Raw genomic sequence first — 22,282 nt, forward strand, 5'->3', positions numbered from 1 at the left:
TGAAAAATAACTACCTCTATAATATGTATGCCTATAGTACCTACCGAGTAACAATCTAATTGCAAAGAAAAGTGATGTGGAGTTCTTTACATATACTTTAGTGATACTTACAAGGGAAAAAATGTCTCGGTACTAAAAATACAATAATACTCTTAAAAAACCCTCTCCATTTTACGTTCTAATAATAGTCTCATTTTAAAAGAAGAGGGAGAGCCAAGGGAAATTTCCTTCACGTAAAGGAATAGCTGCTTTCATCTTTTTATTATTTTGGAAAAATGTAATATTTGCATGAGCATTTTAAATATTCATTGATGTATGCTAAGATCTTTTCCTTTTAAATTTGGGCTTTACATCTTCAGAGTGAGCAATAGCATTTTAAATTTAAATTTTCAGTCAAATTTTGGAAGAAGACCTATGACATCTTGACATACTGTTTTCTTCTTTTAAAAACAAACAACCCCCAAAGACAACGTACACCCCCCCTTAGTTTTCGTCATTAGATATACTTCAGGAAGCGATCTCCATTTTTGTTCTAAAAGAAGTCAGCATGTTGCTATTGCTTCTTGTCTTAAAGTTCTTGACCAATTTACCATTCAGTTTTGTAACACCATCACAGCAGACTCTTTACCACTTAAATGATAAAAGTTTCAATAGGCACTTTAGTGGAATTACGAAAAAGCTACCACTCTTCCACTGTGATGCCAGAAAGCTATCTTCCTTCTAAGTCAGGTCAGTAAACTGTACCTTGTAGGCCTGAGCTTGTCTCAGTGTAATTCCAGAGTAACAAAATAACAACAACAAAAAACTGTGTATATTACAGGATTTATCTTTCCTTCGCAGATCAAACCAAAACTGACAGTATGATACATGTAGTAACTTGCTGGAAACAGTTGCTGTCTTTTATAATCAAAGGAATCCTGTCCTATTATAAAGCTTAGGTTTATCTTTTAAATTTGTTGTTGGTTTACTTTTCTTTTTATTTCACTGTTGTAGTTGTACTTAAGTGACTTTGTCAGGGTTATAACTTTCTTCTTGTCCGAACATGTCTGCCAAGATCTTAAAGCGAGGTCCCCAGTCACTCAGATAGTCATAATCCTGGTCTGCCTCTGTAGTAAGGGAGTCTATAGAGCTGAGAGACTCTGCAACAGATCCATTTCCTTCATAAACATAGGTTGCCAAGGAGTCATAAGGAGGTGCAGTTGGATCTACATCATTTTCCTGCAGCCTTTGATTAATGAAATCTCTTATGTCTGCGTTATCTTCAACTGGTGGTCTCTGACGTGGAAAACACAAGGTGTCTGGTTTTATGTCCCTGCGTATTTTGTTATCTTCAATCGCTTTGGGATTCCTCAGGGCACCTATGTCGAAAGCCTGGGTGTCCTCTTCTCCACCTCCTTCATCATCATAATGGATAACATTATCTCTGATGTCTTCTTTAGAGGTCATCAGGGTGTCCTTTTTCTTCTGCCTCCGTAGTGCTACATACAGTACCACAATGACTGTAACAAGAGAAAACTGAAGTTAAGACATGCACAGAAATAATTTCATACTCTGATGATGTATCATTATATCTTCCTTTGCAAGTGGCAAGCAATCAAAGGGACTTCTTTTTTCCTTAGAAGATATGCTCCTAATATTCTTTTAAAAATAGCAGTGCTCTAGCCAATAAGAAGTCTTTTGCTGTTTGATGTATGAGTTTAACTCCTTAGTGCTTGCTCTGCAGCTGAAGGAAGTAACAAATAATTTTCCTACTGGCCTGCTTTGCGAACAAATAGAATTGGACAGGACTTCAATTTTTTAGTTCAGGGAGACAAAGAGATGGGATTTTTAAAAAAAGTCTTCATAGCAAAATAGAGAAAAATCGCCAAATTTCCATGCTGCAGAGAAAAAAAAAAAACAAACACCACAGTATTAAAGAGAAAAAAAATAATTTGGAATCTTTGAAATTGAGAAAAAATAATCCTACTTCAGCTGACCACATTTTGGTCTCTTCAGGGATCTGATTTGAAACATCCCATGTGATATAATTCTGGAGAGAAAAGGGATCCAGGAGAGCTGGTTGATTTTCAAGTATCACCTCCTCCAAGGTCAACAGTGGTCCATCCTGATGAACAGGAAATCAAGCAAAGAGAGCAGGAGGCCTGCATGGATGAATATGGAGCTCCTGACTAAAAGCAGAGATAACAAAAGAGGCATATAAGAGATGAAAACAGAGAGAGGTGAGCCAGGAGGAATATACAGGGACTGTCTGAACATGCAGGGATGCGGTTAGGAAAGTCAAAGCCCAGCTGGTGTTGAATCTCGCAAAGGACATGATTGGCAACAAGAAGGGCTTGTACAAGTGCAACAGCAGCAAAAGAGAAAGTAAGGAAAATGTGGGCCCACTGCTAGATAGGGCAGGGGACCTGTTGACAAAGGACACAGAGAAGGCCAACCTACTCAATGGCTTCTTTGCCTCTGTCTTTATTGGTAAGGTTGTCCTTCAGGAATCCCAGGTCCCTGAGACCAGAGGAAAAGTCTGGAACAAGAAAGACTTATCCTTGGTATAAGAGGGTCAGGTTAGGGAGCACTTGAAACAAACTGGTCACCCACAAGAACATGGGAACTGAGAGGATGCACATACAAATGGTGAGGGAGATGATGTCATTGTGAGGCCACTTGCCATATTTTTTGAAAGGTCATGGGGACTGGGAGTGACAGGAGTGTCATTCCTGTCTTCAAGAAAGGCAAGAGGAATGAGCTAGGGAGCTATGGGCCAGTCAGCCTCACCTTGATCCTGAGGAAAGTGATGGAGCAAATAGTTCTGGAAACCATTTTGAAACCTATCAAGAACAGGAAGTAGTCAGCATGGATTTACGAAGGTGAATTGTGCTTAACTCACCTGATAGCCTTCTACAATGAGGTGACTGGTGGCTGAAGGGAGAAAAGTGCATTATTTTTATCCTAACTTAGCAAAGTTTTTGATGTTGTCTCCCATAACAATCTTCTCAGAAAAACTAAGAAAGTGTGGACTAGACAAGTAGACAGTGAGGAGCGTTGCAAAAGTGGCCAAACTGCCAGGCTATAATACAGATTGTGATCAACAGCCCAAAGACCAGAAGGAGGCCAGTCACTAATGATGTACCCCAGGGGTTGATACTGGGACCAGTTTTGTTTAACATCTTCATAAATGGCCTGGATCATGGTATTGAGTGCACCCTCAACAAATTTGCAGGTGCACAACAGGGGTTGTGCCACCATTCAAAGGGACCTCACCAGGCTGGGGGAATGGGCCAACAACAACCCCATGAAGTTCAACAAAGGGAAATGCCAAGTCCCGCACATAGAGAGGAATAACCACATAGCGTAAATGCTGTTGGCTGACTGGCCAGAAAGCAGCTTGATAGAGAAGGACCTAGAGTCCTGGTGGACAGCAAGTTCACCATGAGCCAGCAATGTGCCCTTATGGCAAAGAAGGTCAACAGCATTTGGGGCTGCACTCGGAAGAGTGTTGTCAGCAGGGCTAGGGATGTGATCATTCCCCTCTGTTCAGCCCTGGTCAGACACACTTGGATTTCTGGGTTCAGTTTTGGGCTCCTCAGTACAAGACAGACATGGACTTTCTGGAGTGAGTCCAGTGCAGAGCCACAAGGATGACTAAGGGATTGGAGCATCTGCCATATGAAGAGAGGCTGAGAGAGCTGGGACTCTTCGGCCTGGAGAAGAGAAGTCTCGGGGGGGATCTTATCAATGTGTAGAGATACCTGATGGATGGAAGTAAAGAAGATGAAGCCAGGTTTTTCTCCGTGGTGTCCAGTGACAGGACAAGAAGCAATGGGCACAAATTGAAATGCAGAAAATTCCATTAAAATGAAAGAAAAAGCTTCTTTACTGTCAGAGTGGTCAAGTCATTGGATAATGTTGCCCAGAGAAGATGTGGTGTATCCATCCTTGAAGATATTCAAAACCCAACTGGATTTGTCCCTAAGCAACCTGCCCTAACTGACCCTGCTGTAAGCAGGGAGGTTGGACTAGATGATCTTCAGAGGTGCCTTCCAACTGTGATTTTGCGATTCTATGTAATACAAAATGTTACAAACTAATTTTATTCCAAACGGCAACTCGATGGCAATCAGCTTGTGGGGTTTTTTTCACTAGTTTGTCTTTGGTGATATATTTCATTGAATGCAAAATCTGCTTCTAGTAAACTAGCCTTTTAGTTATTTTTAATTCCTTAACTGCCTTTGGTAGAAATGACAGTGTTCTACATGCTGTTGTTGAAGTAACACAATAATGAGTACACAAGTAGCAAGCATTATAAATTCATGGTCAGGCTTGTGTGGCCTAAAATAACTCCTGATTCTGGTAATATGTTTGACTGTCTTTTGTGTAGAAATGAGTTTGACAAGAATGAATTCGACTACAATTTTAATGACTCTGTGTCAGGCCAGGTTCACAGCAAAAAATGAAAATCCAAAAGCAGTTTTTAAATTGATCGATGGAATAGTAAGGAGAAAGTCTGGATATAAGATAAATGCCATTCTCTTAGGTTACACACAGCACTGGAGATCTCATTATTTATACATTAGTTTTTCTCAGTAATATTGCCAGGCTGATTGGAATGAAGGGAGCTATTAAAGGACCAAAACCTCTTTTCCAAACATGATCTTAGTAATTCAATCTGGTGTTCAGTGCAAAGTGGGAATTAAGATATCTTCATTAGTTTTGTATAATGCAAGAGCATCAGTCAGAAGCAGATCTGGTAAGGAGTTCTTTGGTATAATTATTTTTGATTGAATATGCTGGGGTTTTTTAAATAAAAATTGTAGTTATTTCAACAAACCATTAGGGAAACATAAACATAGTTCTGTTGAAGGCCTCCATGATAACCTAGCAAATTTGGGGGAAATTCAGATTTCACATATTTCCACTTCCCCAGATACTCTGCCATTGTAAACGATCTCTGTACCAAGAGCACCAAGCTCTCTGCAGCGTAGTTCACACTGTCCAGGTAACTGGACAGAAAGGTGGCAATTTGAAAGGCTTTGCTATAGGCAGGTGTTTAGCGCTTCTAGGCACTTTGCTCTGTAACAGAGAGGTTAGATATCCTGGGAGTCTTGCCTTAAGACAGAGCTCTAATTGACTTATCTCTCCTTGTGAATATAAGTCAAAGCTTTTTTCATAATGGAATTTCTTTATGCTGAGGTTCGCACCTGGCTGTTTTTCCCTAGGAAACCCCTAAAAGTAAAAAAGAAGTCCAAAGGAATCGCAGTAAAGGAAACACTATTCTTCTTGCTTCCGAAAAACTGACCTAAGGTTGTTTTGTTTTGGTTTAAATTCTTCGGAATGGATGTATTTGTTATCAATTCCTGTTCCATGGAAGTATGACCATTTGCCATTCTCGTTCTGATTTGAAAGAACATTCTTCTCACAACATTAATTTTTCACACAGGACAGAAATTCTGGCTTTTACTCACTGCTACTCAGAAAGTATTTATGTAACCCTAAGCCTGTAGTAATTTACTTAAGTGGTAAATTACTATATTATCCAAATCCATATGTTATATTCTGTGTCTGCAGCTATTTCTGCCTCTGCATTAGACCTACATAAGGTGAGGTCTAGGAAGCCCACTAGTATCGAGAAGAGGCTTAGGCCAGCATCTGTAAGAATCAGTCTGCTTTCTGCAGCCCACATTGTGCCTGTGTAAGCTACAAAGTTGGTTTTATTTCCTTATCAGTTCATTAAGGCTATATTATAAGTAGGATGCACAGGAGCATTGACTGCTTTGGGCATGTTATAAATAAGGCAATATTTAAATATTATGTAGATCAAATGACTGCTACCTTATAGAATCCATGTCTGCCTGAAATTAAAATGTTCCTGTAAAGTTTTACATGGATCTCACCAGTCATAGTCTACATTACAGTTATTTTCTGCTCTCTCATTTCTTCATTCTCCTTTTGCTCAGGTTGGTGTCAATAATTAAATAAAGGCCCTTACTAGGTCCTTACTGCTGTTACTATCAGTAGGACTTGTCTACCTTAGTAATAATCGAAAATATAAATTCTTCAAGAAAAGTATTTAAACAAAACTGGTTCCGAGAAAAAATTATGGTTTGGATTCCACTGAAAGCTGGTTCTCTTCATGCAATAAGAAATATGTAGGTGTTAGCAGATTCACAGTCACGGTCAGGGCTTTAGGATGCTTTTCTAGAACCATAGAAGCATAAAAGTTCTTATAAACTGCCACACATTTTCAGTGGCTTTCGTTAAACAATAGATGAAGCTAGTAACAACACAAATTAATTCAGAGTAATGCACTTCACATGGCTTCATGAGAACTAACCTAGAAGTATAACAATACACAACAAGATTGCAATCAGCGCTCCTGTGCTGAGGCCTACTGGTAAGAAGATTGCTTCCACGTTGCAGGACAGGATGGTGCCATCAGAATCACATCTGCAAACACGGATAGTCATTGTGTTTGTGCTGCTCTGGACAGGGTAGCTGCTATCTTCTATTACTAGTGGAAGAAAGTACAGCTCTTGCTGCCTTCTGCTGTAACCATTTCTCCTGGTTTCAATCCCAGCTGTGTTGTCTGTAAAACATGACACAGTCATTACAGGATTTTTATTGTGTACTTCAATTCACCATTGTAGTTTGTATCACCTTTACTAATAGGCAGCTATTCCATTTTTGAAACTCAGTGAATGACATGCTTTATGTAATTGCCTTGTTTTTTCATTACAGAAGGTATTGTATTCTGACTGGTACAGCTATTACTTGCAGAGCATTAAATAATATTCCATTTCTTGTAAACTTGTTAGCATGACATCTAAAATTTCAAAGAAGACATAAATAATAATTAAAAACAGCATTACAGGTATAAGATTAGGAAGGCTTTTCAATTTTTATTTTCTCCTTATCTCCTTATATTCCAAGCGTGTTATCTAAAGGACTTTGATTGCACATGGATTTAGAATCAAGTCTCAATTAATTAATTAATTTCCCTTTCGAACTGAATGTAATATACCTAGACAAAATGCAAAACCCCTTCAATTTTCCTGTCCCATTAAAAATAAGTACAGAAATGAACTGAGTACTTTATAATCAGCACATTTGCCATCAAGTAGTCATGAATGTATTCAGAACTCCTAGAAGTTACATTTTGTCATTTCTTCCCAGTAGATATTCAGTTATCGCTGCTTTTCTTAAATCAGAGTAGCAAGGAAATGATGTGCGGATTAAAGGAATTACATTGAAAGCAAAACCAAAATGAAATTAGCAGGGAATTAATTAGCTGACAGATCTGAATGAAGGTAGCCTGCAGCAGTCACTCTTTTGCCATCTCTCCCATGTGCTTTACTATATCTTTAGAAGAGGTCACTTGCTGTCTGCGTTATGACTTTCATCCCTTCTTGGAGTTTTGTCACTAGGTAGAAGGAGTAAGAGCTCTGAATTTAACAGTCAAATACTTGTGTGCAGTTCTGATTAAGGACAATAATAAGGAACCCTAAATATCCAAAATCAGATATGTTATGATCAGCCACCATTGAGAATGCACTTGACTGATAAAATGTTTATTTCAGAAGTCCCATTTTTATCAAATTCAAACATGGCACATGGATACATCAAGTTCAGTGACATTTAGTTTTGAAAAAGAAAAATTTCTTGAAATTGTTTGAATCAAACCAACTTCCATATTCAGCTTGTTCTTTCTATGATTAATCATCTGCACTGTATAAAGAATTTTAGATCTAATTTGAAGTCATCCAGCTTAATCTTATTTCTATTCTTATTAATAGAATTATTTCTATTCTTTTTTTAATTCTTCTTCTAATTGCAATGTTGAATATCACTTTAATACGTGTTACAATGCAACGAAATGACTTTCCATTCTCCTTTGAGAAGAATCAAACAGATCGATCTCTTATGTCTTTGACTTTGAACAATTTCTGTTGCTCTTCTCCGACCCCTTTCAATTGTTCAAGGTCCTTTTGAAAATATGGACACAGGCATGTGTTTGAACTCTGCACAGAGCAGCCTGGAGCTGCAGTCTGAGGCTGAGACAGCTTCTGGTTCTTCAATAAGTCTGTTGGCAATAAATTCATTTTCAGGATGTGCGTGACAGTCTGGAGAGAAGGAAAATTCTCACTGTTACATGACCAACTGAGTGTGCTCAACAGGGAAGCAGCCCTCTAGGGAGCAGAGGCCAGCAAAGTGCAGAGGAAGGTGGGCAGTTCAGCTGGAAGCACTCCAGCTCTATCAAGGCCTCTCACTTCTATTCATAACTGGTGGATGGGTCTCAGTGTTGCTGAAGGCATAGTCTAGAAACATAACATTTTGCTGTATTTATTTTTATAGAGACTCCAAATGGCAACCTTGAGCTTCTGTCTTACTATTGTCCTCATTAAGTTATATTCTGAGGAAGTATGGAACCTGGAAAAGTTTATTCTCTTGAGTCCACTACAAACATATTACACCTGCTGCAATATCACACCACCCATGACTTATAGCTGTATAGAACAGCAGTGGTTGTTAGGCTTCTTGATGTGTTTAAAAATCATAGAATCATAGAATGGTTTGGGTTGGAAGGGACCTTAAAGATCATCTAGTTCCAACGCCCCTGCTGCAGGGTGAATATGAAACAATGACTTTATCTTTAAAAGTGTTAGTTGTAACACAGTGAACAAGATTGTTTTCTCAAAAAAAAATCAGATTCCTTTCACAAAGTACCTGCTTCATATTAACATAATTGATAACTCAAAAGATAATGGTATTTATGTTTTAAAAGCTTTCTGTAGTGAAAATAAGGTTATGTTATTATACCTCTAAATTGTGCACAGAGCAGACCTTCCACCTTTTTGGCAAACAAAAGGCAGAAGATAGAGAAAATATTGTACAGAGTATCTGTTTGGACAGATTTTTCTAATAGTTCTGTAACATCATAAAAAATTAAAAAGTCTTTTATAGTTGGAAAATATTCCACAAAAGCTTTTTTTTTCTGTCTTCCTTATGTAAATAGTGTACTTTTTTCTTCTTTTTTAGTAAGTGTAGTAAAAATTATCTAATTCCAACCCCCCCTGCCATGGGCAGGGACACCCTCCACTAGACCACGTTCCTCAAAGCCCCATCCAACCTGGCCTTGAACACTTCCAGGGATGGGGCATCCACAGCTTCTCTGGGCAACCTGTTCCAGTGCCTCACCACCCTCATAGTGAAGATTTTTTCCCTTACATCTAATCTAAATCTACCCTCTTTAAGTTTAAAACCATTACCCCTTGTTCTTTCACTACATGCCCTTGTAAACAGTCTCTCTCCAGCTTTCTTGTAGGCACCTTCAGGTACTGGAAGGCCGCTATAAGGTCTCCCCAGAGCCTTCTCTTTTCCAGGCTGAACAACCCCAACTCTCTCAGCCTGTCCTCACAGGAGAGGTGCTCCAGCCCTCCGATCAGCTTCGTGGCTCTCCTCTGGACTTGCTCCAACAGCTCCATGTCCTTATGTTGGGGGCCCCAGAGCTGAACGCAGCTGTCCAAGTGGGGTCTGACGACAGCGGAATATAGGGGGGGAATCACCTCCCTCGACCTGCTGGTCACACCTCTTTTGATGCAGCCAACACGGTTGGCTTTCTGGGCTGCAGGCACACACTGCTGGCTCATGTTGAGCTTCTCATCCACCAACACCCCCAAGTCCTCCTCCTCAGGGCTGCTTTCAAGCTATTCTCCACCGGGCCTGCAGCTGTGACAGGCTCTGGCACTCCCTGCAGCCTGAGACCTGGAGGGCTGCAGGTTTTCGTGGGAGCTCTGTCGGGGTTGCCCCATCCGTTCTGGCGAGTGCAGAGGACAGAGCTTCTGCTGGGTGGATACCACAGCTAACCTCCTTCCCAGAGGGTGATAAGTACCAATGGAAGTCACCTCTTGAGCTGGTAGGGGGACTAGGCCCTCCCTGCGCACCTTCCCGCACCACTGCCATGCCACACCCTGGCTGATGCGCCACGCTCTGTTCACAGTGCTCCGGGTTGTCTGTGCTCCCTACGGCGCTTTTTATAGGTGTTGGCCCGGCCGCCATTGCTCTGGCAACGCCCAGGCCTTGTCAGCAGCTCCCGCGGGAGCTGCCGGCTCCTGGTGGATCTCTCCGCTGCCCTGGCCTTTCCTTCTCTCAGGAAACCCCCCTGTGCGCCGAGATCTGCCACTCCGCTGCTTTATTTACAAGTCATTAAGTGAAATACCTTACTTATCTGTAAAATGTTTTTAGCTATGCATGATATACTAAGATAAAAGTCACAATGAGTTTGGGAATAAATAATTTTTGTCTAGGCATCTTCACAGAGGAGCTATGTAAGAAGAGAAAATAAGCACAGTTTATTTTTCTGCTGTTTGAAATTTATTTCTTCCTGAACTTTCTTAATGATAAATGTCTTAATGATTAATAGTTGTACTTATTTTGTTGGCTTTAATTTTGTATCACCTAACATTGACAAAAGTGTATGGCTTAAAAAAGTAATGTGAGTCATATACTTATATGGTTTTAAAAAAGGCTAAATAAGCGGCCTCTGCAATTTTTTTCATTCTGTGTATTATCCATTTCTAGCCTTTTTGGGGTCTTGGGTTACTTAATTCTCAAGTAAGGAACCTTTAAATCATCTCAATATCATCTCAAATTTAAATTAAAAAATTATGAATATAATTAATATTTTCTTAAAAAAATTAGGAATTATATACTTAAAAGTAATACTTATAACCTGCATAGTTAAATACGCAGAGGAATGCTACTGAACTTTATTGGATGGCTTTAGGTGTTCTTTCTTTGCAGAGTAAACCCTTTTTTATGAAAAGCTTATCATATCACAATTCTTTAAAGATCACCTAATAGCTGATAAACTCATTGTTCAGTTTTTTTCCTGATTTGATTAAAGTTATTAGTGGTGAAAATTTACTGCAGTTTATTATGATGTTTTATCTGGGTCTGTTCACAAGACTACATGCTTGAAGATGTTTACAATAGAAAAAAAGATCTGTTTTTTCATCTTGGGTTATTCTTTGCCCCTTATCAAAAGCATTCAAGTGAAAAAAACCAAAAGATGATCAGTTATGACAAAAAATGGGGGAAAAAATCAGAAATGTTAATTATATAAATCTACAAATTATTAAGAATATTGTGGGATGTTATACTGCAGCAGCAACACTGTCCATATTTAGAACTAATTCTTCTGCAGGACTATGCATCCTCCAGAAAGCACAATAGCTGGGTACTTTGAAAACAGTTAGCAAAGTAATAGTGTTTAAACAAGGCAGCAACAGTGCCTTGTTTAAAGGTATACCTGCATTGGCATATGAGTTCTTCCTGAGATACTGAATGATAAAAAGAAGAAAATAAAACAGGTAGCAGTGTTTTTGCAGGCCTGTAGGGAAATCTCAGCCTTTGGTGTTCTGACAATTCCTGTCCCCTAAAAATAAGAAAAGTTGCAAGACCTGAATTTTTATTAATATATGTCCTAGATGGTTTAACAATTAGAAATGTCAAATAAAAAAGTTAGTCTGTAGACATGACTGTAATACAAAGTAATCATATTTGTCATTACAATCACAGCCTGCTGCTCTGAAAGAGAGATACGGGTAAGCAACTTACTTCTGTAGTCATGGACTGTGAAATTTGGTTTGTTGGACGCTTCGGCTGACAGTCTGAAGGAAAACCTTTGCCCAGCTGGTGACAAATCTTTGTCTGCTGCAGTGACAGTCTGTATCACCTGAAACCAGATTAAGATTAATTCTGAAGTCAGTTCACTCTTCTAAAAGTAGCAGTTTTGTAGAAGTGCAAAGTGAACATCAAATGAAACAACAAAAGTGAAATCCTGCTGGATTACTCTCATTCCTCTAATATATTGGACAGTGGAGGCAAGAAGTCTGAGTACTGTAGCCTCCAGAGGACTTGTGATGTCTCAGAAGGTCTTGCTTTGACGTATCTGAAGGAAATCAGAAAGATTTACCCTATATTCATAGCAAAAGTATTTAATTTTTTTTTTTTTTGTATCAAAATACTAGTGATTGTTTTTAGGTGAGTGATTACTTAAAGACAGTTTACTTTATCTGCTACTTCTACTATCACTGTTACGACTGGTACATGTTGTAGTACTTCACAAAACTGCACCTTAATTTTACAGCTTGAAATGAAGTAGAGAGGGTTGAAAGATCTGCACCATCTAGGTGTGAAGGAACTTCTGGCTCCCAGAGTCCTGTCTACTAGATTTCAGGTAAGCACAGTGCAGATAAAATGTTTCCTGGTAGAATTGCCACTGATCTTTTAAAAAGGAAGGCATTTTTTTAATGTAACAAAGGTCTAAATATTTAAAATTTTTGACAGCTCAGTGCTTATCTCGGTCTTCCCTGTAAAAGGTTGCTATTTCTACTGTTAGTGTCTGGATAAGGTACTAACTAAAGGTATCCAATAAATTAGAAGTTAAATTAGGTTGTATGGTATTTAGTTGAAACACATTTAAAAAAAAAAAAAGATGAGATAGGAATATCATATGAAGTCATGGACAAATAAAGGCAATAAAAATCACATGGACTGATTATGTATTGCATACATATAAAGAGAAGTCACTAACTACACAGCAGGCTGAATACATTCCTTCCACGGCTGGCAGTAACTTTCAAAGTTGAATAGTTGAAGTTACAAGTGAAGTCTTAGAAACGGTATTAGCTGTTAATATGTACGATGGTCAGCCTTGGTGCTTTGCAGGTCTGTGTTTAATTACACAGATTCTGTGCAGAAGGAGCATGTGCCAACAGCTTCTGGGGCCAGCTCTAATAATACTGGCATCACTCATGATATAAGGTGATATCCTGAATCTGAAATAGGTTTTGCATGCTATGTATATATTTGAAACTGCTTATTAAAACAAGCTTTCAGGAGGACTGTCTTTGGGGTTGTGGGTTCTTTTTCACAGAACAGGACACAGAAATGTATGTAATCCATCCTACTCCATTTATTCACTGCAGTTTTACCCTTATATTTAAGTGTCTTTAAGGAAGGGACTATTTCTCCTGTCATAGCTATTAAATGCATAGTAAAGAGTGGCTCAGGCCCATATACTCAGGGATGATAAAAATAAATAGATCATAAATAGACCATAAAGGTCAACAAACAGAATTTCAGAAGGTGAGTATTTCCAACACAGACATTTTATTTGTAAAAGAATTCTAACCATGATGTCATTTTTAAACCCAGAAATTTCTATTGCTACGAATAATAAGGAAAGAAAAATCAAAATAGTAAGCATTACAAATTTGAAATACCTGTCCTGGTTTGGCATTTTCACATACAGATGTCTCATATGGAACTGAAATTTCAGGAGGAAACTCGTTGACATCCAGGACATTTATTATAACGTTGACTTTGCTGGTTAGTAGTGGGTTACCTATAAATGATTTTTAGGAGAAAAATGTTAAGGAATACTATTTATGTTTGTTGTCATCACCAGTGCACATGAGCTGTCATAAACTGTTTTGATCCCAGTATTGTGATTTCTAAAAGCCCTCGACTTCCGTTTATTTCAGATTTGTACTAAGGAGAAATCAGACTTGGATCCATTACTCTTCATAGAGTAAGGAATCAATCAACATGATTATGTTTATCAGAGCATAAATTAAGGAATTTGAAATTGTACCTGTAATGTGAAGTTGTACCTGTAATTAAAGATGCAAACTTTTCTCAGATCACTTGTGATGGAGTCTGTGGAAAACACTTCCAATGATTAAACCTGAATTCTGTTTTCCACAATGAAATGCAGAAAATCAGTATTTATTACTTAGCCACTGTTTACATCTTCAGGATACTAAGGATGTAAGTGGAGCATACCCATTTAGAAGATGGAGAAAAGTAAGAGAGAAAGATATAAAGAAACATCTTGCTGAAAGCCAGACAGAGTCAGTGGTAAATTTAACAGTGGAACATGTAGAGCTAGCATTCAATTTGTGGTTAAGCCACTGGGCTATGTTGTATTTCTTTAACTGCGTAAGTATTTGCAAGCAGCAAATATTTTTGTGCACAAGAAATGCTAAAACCCAGTATACATGATGCTTCTTTCCATTGTCCTACCAATGCAGATAATCTTCCATCAGTCACTACACGCACTATATAAACAAGTTTACTTTCAAATGCAATGTCTGACAGAAAGGAGACACAAATTCAATACAAAGCAGACAATATTCTCTTTTACTTTATGCTGAGACCCCTTGCAAGATAGCAGATACATAAAAAACAGTTTAGCTGGTGAGTCAAAAGAACAGTTATTTTATCCTTTTGCATATCAGAAGAGTGGCAGCCACTATAGAGACACAGTTAACTATTCAAGAAATCTGTGCTATGAATCAGGGTGGCGTAGGAGTGACAGCATGGGGTCATGGTTAAGTACAAGCACAGTTTTCTTGAATCTTCAGTCATAAATGGACCCTTCAAATTATTTGCATTAGCTGCTTCATAGTTTGTATAAACCTTTGCATTTCTGTTGTTTATAACTAACACAGCAAGGGGCAAAATCTCTTCATGGTGGCACTGTAGAAATTTTACATTATTTCTTTCTTGTTCCTAGGAATTAGTAAATGAAGTGTTTTCAAGAAGCCTCTGCCAAAGCCAAAAGGTATTCCTCAATGATTTCCTAAATGAGGACCAGCTGCAAGTAGAAGTGTGTTTTACCTGTTTACAAGTAGTGGATAAACTGACCATCCTACAAACTAAGCTTGGAATCTAAAAAAAAAAAAAAAAAAAATCGAAAACCCACTACCCAAATCACACAATATTTGTAGTTCCTTCCTATGAACACGTCTTATTAATAGCGGCCATATCTAATAATATCTCCTTTAATTCTCATTCACTTCCAATTCAGGATCATCCTTACTTGCAGAATGTCTATGTGGAGAAAGGCACTGGGCAGTATGAATGAAGACAGAGTTTGGTCTAGGAGCTGGGAATTAGGCAGTGGTTCTTTACATGCCAGAAGAACCAGAAGAAATTTAGATTGCTCACTCACAGTTGAATTGGTTCCTTTGTATAATAGGAAACAAAAGTGTTAAGAAGTTATTTTAGTCAGTAGAGATCAGGACCCTGACTGAATATATACAGAGATCAGAAAAGCCCTGAATAGGTCAAGTTCACGCAGTTACTGGCAGAAACAACCTAACTTAAAACTTCCCTCCTAGCATTACCCATTGCAAAGAACACAGCAACTCACAGAGTAACTCAGGTTTGCCTTTACTTTTTGTGTGTTTATTTTAAGGTACAACACTAAACAACAGGAGTTCAGAATATATTCTTCAAACACATGAGAGATTAATGCATTGCCATGAAAGTACAGGCATGGATGTTAGTTCGTTTCCTCTTAGAAATATGTTAGCAATGCCTTTCCAGTAAAAGAATGAATGTATTCAAAATTTATACATCATGTACGTAGGAGATATTAGCTGCTTTTGATAATTTCTATTAAACATATCAGTTTCTATGTCTTTTTAGGCTTTTTTTTTTTTTAAAGTATCTTACTTAAATATTTTTTTCACCCTTTTGGAACAGTGTATGTATTATGGGACTGTATATTTTTAAAGTTATCAAAGGGATTTGACATTTTACCTTTTTTCAAAATCATGATAGGATAGCATGCTTTGGAAATATACATGAATATGAGTATACTTTTACATTTATTTCTCACTGATGGTCTGTGATTTATTTTCTGTGATTCTTTGAAAGATATATTAGAAGCTAAAATCTTTTCTTGCGAAGTATTTTAGCAATGTAGAATTTTGCCTTGCATAAATGGTCACCAAAACCCAAACATGAAAGGAAACAGAATTACTACAGCATAAGATGGACCTGCTTCCGGATTTCACTTCATTTATGTGATTAATTTTGTTTCTAGTTTGCGCCGTTATCAATTTAACTACTCATATATATAAAGAAGACTGCAAGTAGATTATGTACAACTTTGAATTCATATATAATTACAAAGATCTGTAATACTTGATGTGAACGAGGCTGAAGAATTGCATTTCAAATACCACTTTGCAGACTTGACCTCCATTTTCTCTGTTTTTGTTTTGTTTGCTGTTTGTCTCAAAATCAAACCTTTTTGAGCCCTGTGACCACAGCAGTGACGTGCATGCTGGTATCAGTGCGTGAGTCACTGAAAACATCTGCTCATGCCTTTTAAACCCAGATTACACAGATGAGAAGATAAGTTGGTTCAATCATTAGCCTAGGAATTAAGAAACTGATTTCACGTTCCAATTCTGCCTGTAAGATACAGGCAAATTAATTAGCTTCTTCCTTCCTCAGTTTCCCTGTCTGTAAGACAGTGACAACCCTGCTTCCTCCTTTTGCTTGGGTACCATCATCTGTTAACATCTTTATGGTTCAAGGATATTACAGTAGTAGAAAATATGTAAAATACTTTGACTAATGAACTTGTGAAAATCCAAGATATGTGAGAAAATAGACAGTGACCATTGAGAACTGGTGATTCCTTAATCCCAGTTATGGCATGCAGAAGATAAACCCCATCTTGAGATTTAAACTGAGGTTTCTTTATCAGTCACAAAATTTGGACCTAGAGTTAGAGAAGTTGGAAAGATGGTTTGGACAGGAAGGATTATGGTTACTTTGTATTTATTTTCAACCTTAACTAGGCTTTGAGGATGGGAAAGCAGGAATAAGATCTTATGCATCTTACCTATTTCCTCTTTTATAAGATGCAAAAATCATTTCCAAACTAGGCAATTAAGCAGCATGCTGGGGAACTTGTTGAGCACTGGACTGTGATTTTTTTATACCGTTACATTCTTACAGCAGCCCATGGCACAGTTTTGGCCTGGGGTAACTAGTGGTCTTGCAGACAATTCATATGCATGTGCTGTGAGTCAGTATGGGTGAGGGACCACTCAAAGAATCGACTTACATGTGGGCACTCTGTTTGGAAGGTAAGAGCATTTAATGGCATAGAAATAGGCCACTCAGTGCCAGCTGGCCTTTGTGCTTGGAACAAATGCAAGCCATGTTTAATTTATTAGTTTGGACAGAGCCTGTGGGATCAAAATGTTCAGAAGCAGCAACCATAAAGGCTACTAGGGTGTTGATTTACTCTAAGAAGAAAAAAAAAACTACAATGAAATATAGTCAGGGAGTCAAAAGAAGTAGAGAGAAATTGGAAGGTGAAATGGGGGAAAAAAATGTGAGTCTGAAATATCCTCTCCCTGTCCATGCACTTTGTTCTGTACAAAGGCTGAATTTTTATTTCTACAGATGGGTAAGGGATCTTCTGCATTGAGCTGCCTTCAGGTCTGTGTCATCATCTGCATGTCAGCAGAACAATCATCCATCTCCCACTTAAAAAGATCTCTTACTTTGGGACAGGCTTCTTTAACAAGGGTGAGAATAAAGTTACAAACATGTCGTGTCAAACATGACAATAGTCTATCCATCACACCTCTGAGATGTTCTCAAGGTTGCATTGCTATTTGGAGACAGATTCCCAGACAGTGTTTAGATCAGATGTTTGGAATTTTTTCAGGGTTAGAAATAAAGATCACAGCATAATGATACATGGTCAGAGCTGGTCACTGCATAACTTGGGTAGAATAACTTCCCTTAATCCAGTTCCCCTTGTGGAACCAGCAGCTACTGTCCATATGCAAGGTATACTGTGTTATTGCTGGGTAACCAGGACTTCCCTGGCTGTGAGTGTGCAAGTTGACACAAGCAAGCCTAGGACAACCGGATTTCATAATTAATTGTTTGCTAAGCATCCAAGTTCTACCTCTCTTTAAGCTGCCAACCTGCATCATGTTTGGTGTAGGCAGGGATGAAGGGGCAGGACCTGGAGTTTTGGGAAGAATAATCTCAGAGTGTATATATGAAGATATACGTCAAATAAATGCAGAATGAGGACACTGGACATGAAACCATTTGCAAATTCCCAAACAACCAGGCTTTTGAACAATTTTTTTTTTCCTCCGCAACAAGCAGTGTCAGCAAAGGTTACTGTAATAAAACCAAGGTATTTCTTTTCTGCCTTATTTTTGAAATGTATTCCTTTAAAAATTATGACTTCTGTTACTTTAGTGCTAATAGCCAGATTTATCAGCTTGTAAGAGAAGTCTAAATGGTACCTCCATATCTACGTTTATATTTATCAATTGCCTGCTGCTATGTTTAGCTATCTAAACTGCATGCCATTTATGCCATTGTTTGAAAGGTAACTTGATTGTTCAAAAGTCATAATATTACTTCAAGATTTTACTGTCTGTGAGGAAAAAAATGTAACGCAATCATCGTCTGTGATTCGTACAGTGGTTTCATTCTGAAGCTACAGAAGAACAAAGGGGAACAATCATTTAGAAAGCCGCAGGGCTAAGGCTCAGGCAGGGACTCCATGTAAGCCTGCTCATGAACTTGCCATCATTTTACACGTACAGGGGAATGATGGCAAAGGTGGTTTAATTTATTTTTGTCTGTGACTTGATGGGGATAAATCTGGTGGTCTTTGTTTACAGCTGGCCTGTTCAAGAAAAGACAATTTATAGAATGACCATTAAGATGTGTCTAAAAGGTGTGTGTGTGGGGGGATTGTTGTTGTTCTCTAACAGTGAGAAGGCAAAATACATATTTTAGCAATAAAGTTTTTTAAGTAACAGAACTTAATATTCCTATTACTAGTTTGAAGTCTGTTTATTTTAGAGATGAGGTCATGGAGAACTGAAAATACTTAGGTAACTATAGTGTCCATTCCTGAGAGAAGTTTATGCAAATGATTGCAATACCAGGCCACTTTCCTGAGGTAACCATGTATGTGTCAAGGCACTGTTCAGTGCACTTTTTTCACTAATAAGAGATGGCAGTTTCACTGTTTCTATGCCAGCATTGAACAAGTGGCAATTTTTTTAATAGCAGAAATTCTTCAAATATAGTAATTTCTCCCTCCTCTTTTTCTTCAGATGTTTTCTTCTCTCTAACCTTCTTTGGTTGTGTGCAGTGTGTCATTCCTCAAACCCCAGCCTTTATTTCTGTGCTAGCTCTTAGTCAGACAACTTCATATAAAGTTTTGACAGTTAATATACCTCAAATCCTCCAAAATATTGCCAGTTACTGGTGTGGTACCAGTATGGCAATTGTTTTTAATGCTATAGATAATGGTCAATGTATAAATATTTTGAGGTATGCTGAAATGAATCACAAATATGTCTTAGGTGTAGATTCTTAACTAGGCAATTGCTAAAATTGGGAATTTCATAATATAGCCTACCTGCTACAGCTCTGCATAAACATGATATTGCTATATGTGTGCCAGGAATGTGCACGGATAAGTAGACTTTGAGGTTTTAGCTAGCTTTAATTACTTTTAGGAATAATAGACAGATTCATAGCAAGTTTACTAAAGCTTACTGCAGAAAAAAATTACAAATCTCAAATGTTCTTTGTCCACCAATAAATCTAAATAGTTAAGCTTTACTAAAGCATAGACCATTATAAGACCTCCCCTCTGCATCTACCTGCCTTTCAGATTCTCTGGAAACACACTACAGTTCTGCTGGACTTTCTGTCAATATACACGTGCACATGTGTATCCATCTACTCAATCACTTGTGATAGATTAGTTTCCTCTGTTAGTGTATTCCTTTTCAAGCTACGGGTAAAATTCAGCTTTTCAGTTGACTGGTGTCCGTGTTAGATTTTCAGGCTCCAGGGAGTGAGCCTATGGTTCTTTTTGAGATAACTACAACTAAGAGTTTATTTTTTTATTTTAAATAATGTATACCTTCTCTGCTTCCAAAATCTCCCTCTTCCTGTTAGTAGCATGTATTATTTTTGAAGACTCAGTGCCAAGCAATACATTGAGGAAAACATGTTCTTTGCTTAGAAACTTGCATTTTCAGACACATAAACAATACAGAATGAATAAGAAGTACAGCAGGGGTCCTCTTCTACAGCCTATTGGTGTCAAAAGAAAGACTTCTGTGGCCTTTACACAACCACTAAGTGACCAAAAGACTTGTATTCAAAGGGTGGTATATGACCATGAGAGTTTCAGTTTGACAGGATCATGAAGGAGGAGTGCTACACAGAAGGATGGCAATGAAGAAAGCTGCAGTTACATAATGCAGCGGAAGTAGGGAGTTCTTATTAAAAAAAAAAAAAAAAAAGCTATGTAGGAGAAGAGACAAAGACAAGAAATGAAAAACAAACCACCACAAATCGTATAGGAAAAGAAGACAAGTGGTTAGGCATAAAGTCTTGGGCAGAGAGAACACACAAGAGCAAAGATGCAGCACATAGATTGATTCATTTAAATCTTGACTCAGTGTACTTTTTGTCTGAGAATCAAATGAGTCTATATATTTTTCTGCCTTCAAAAAGCAGATTGACAGACCTGTTATTTGACTAACCTAATTTCATATGGAGTGAATTACAAAATCAGAAATAGGAATTGGAAAGTCTCCATGCAGCTCCTCATACTCTTCATGCTGACAAAATTTTTTTCAGCTTCTGAGGGAATTGTACCTTCATGAGGGCTACTAGAAAAACCTTACTATACAGGGCTGTTAGAACGTCACACTTAGCTTCGCAGTGAGTCTGGCAAAATGATATTTATTAGGCCTCTTGGCAATACATGCACTCTTCACAGTATATTTATGCCTGAGCACTACATTCTGAAAAAATACCGCATTAGCATATTAATTCAGTTGGTGTCATACTTACTAACTTTACTTGCAATTATAGAGAAATTGTACTGTGCAGTGCTTTCTCTGTCCAGTAATTCATTAGTAGCAATGGTTCCTTCGGTAGCATCTATTGTAAAGTAGCTGTCCACATCATTCTTCCAATCGATGAAATATCTGTATGTGAAAAATATTAAACAAAGTAGATGCAAATGTGCAAAGATTACTCATTTATCATAACAGCAGCCTATCTAGCTCAAGTTTTGTTATTTTTCTCTTCCCAGCTATTACCATGCTTGCAGGAAGAAGACCATAAAGAGTGATTTGTTTATTTATTTTTTGCAGAGATGGAATGCTCAAGGGAAAATGGGATATAATAGAAGATTTAGTACTTCTGGTGTTCAGATTATTTGAAACCTTTGAGCTCCCAAGAAGCTGATGCACAGCTTCTCTGACCCTGATCACTTATACCAGTCACTTTGAAAAGCAGTGGCTAGGCTTAGAGGGAAAAAGAGAAAGAATATGTGAAATAGTGCTTGAGGTATGAACAGCGATGAAGAGCGGATCTGATCTGGTCTCTTTACATCCATTTGTAGCTGCAGTAGGCTGGAGGTAGCCTCACTGGGCTTGCAAAGAGGTGTTCTGCTGGACATACACAGGCTGTTGGCACAGTCTACTCAAAGATCCCTCACCTAAGGGATGTTGGAAAAGTCACAGTATGGGAGCTGGAGAAGAGCGTGCTTATTCCCCTATATATACAGGAGCAATAAAAGCCTCTTTGCCTTTGGGAAGAATAGGCAACTTTCACTTTCACTGGAGCTGTGAGGAACAGGGCAATACCATTGTTTTTTCATTCTCCTGAGCCTTTGTTTGTAAAAAAAGTATGAACATAGAACAGATTCCAAACTCAAAATGTGTACCTATTTGTTATTTTTCCCTAGCAAGGATTTAATAGAAAGCAAAGATGCACTTGTAAACGTAGCTGCTTAAAAGCAATCTGATAATTATTCCAAACCCATTTCCCTTAAATGCTAATTAATTTGAAAGTCTCTTTTCACATTTGATGCTACTGTTTGTAGTCATAACAGAATAATAATTTTTGTGATGCAGTGCCGCCAGCTACCAATTTCCTTTTCATTGTTAGTATCTTCATACCTTCATGATGTTTCTCAAAAGCTAGGCAGGATGAAATTGAGAAAGCCATTTGTGAGTGGTAGGCAATAAGAACAAAATGGCACTCAACAAGAAGTACATTTAGACGATCATAAAGATCAGAGGACTATGCCTATGACACCTCATTGCATGTAAAACAGTGAGAATAAGTGTGGTGGATTGACCCAGGCTGGAGGCCAGGTGCCCCCCAAAACCACGCTGTCACTCCCCTCCTCAGCTGGACAGGGGAGAGAAAATATAACAAAAGGCTCCTGGGTCGAGATAAAGACAGGGAGAGATCACTCACCAGTTACTGTCACGGGCAAAACAGACTCTGCTTGGGGATATTAATTTAGTTTTTTACCAATGAAATCAGAATAGGGTAATGAAAATCAAAACCAAATATTAAAACATCTCCCCCACACCCCTCCCTTGTTCCCAGGCTCAAC

General features: G+C 38.2%; 1 protein-coding gene across 1 annotated transcript in view; it reads right to left on the bottom strand.

The window, feature by feature from the left end:
- Positions 1-471: 471 nt before the first annotated feature.
- The window catches only part of CDH12 (cadherin 12), a 162,259-nt gene continuing 140,448 nt past the window's right edge, over positions 472-22,282 (bottom strand). The window contains exons 7-11 of the mRNA XM_054817707.1: positions 20,722-20,858; positions 13,278-13,399; positions 11,608-11,725; positions 6,326-6,577; positions 472-1,499 (exon numbers count right to left, since the gene is read on the bottom strand). Coding sequence (XP_054673682.1) covers positions 1,000-1,499; positions 6,326-6,577; positions 11,608-11,725; positions 13,278-13,399; positions 20,722-20,858 — 1,129 coding nt within the window. The 3' untranslated portion in view covers positions 472-999. The remainder of the gene's footprint in view (positions 1,500-6,325; positions 6,578-11,607; positions 11,726-13,277; positions 13,400-20,721; positions 20,859-22,282) is intronic.

The sequence above is a fragment of the Grus americana genome, chromosome 2 (assembly GCF_028858705.1).
Source record: "Grus americana isolate bGruAme1 chromosome 2, bGruAme1.mat, whole genome shotgun sequence".
Classification (NCBI taxonomy): domain Eukaryota; kingdom Metazoa; phylum Chordata; class Aves; order Gruiformes; family Gruidae; genus Grus; species Grus americana.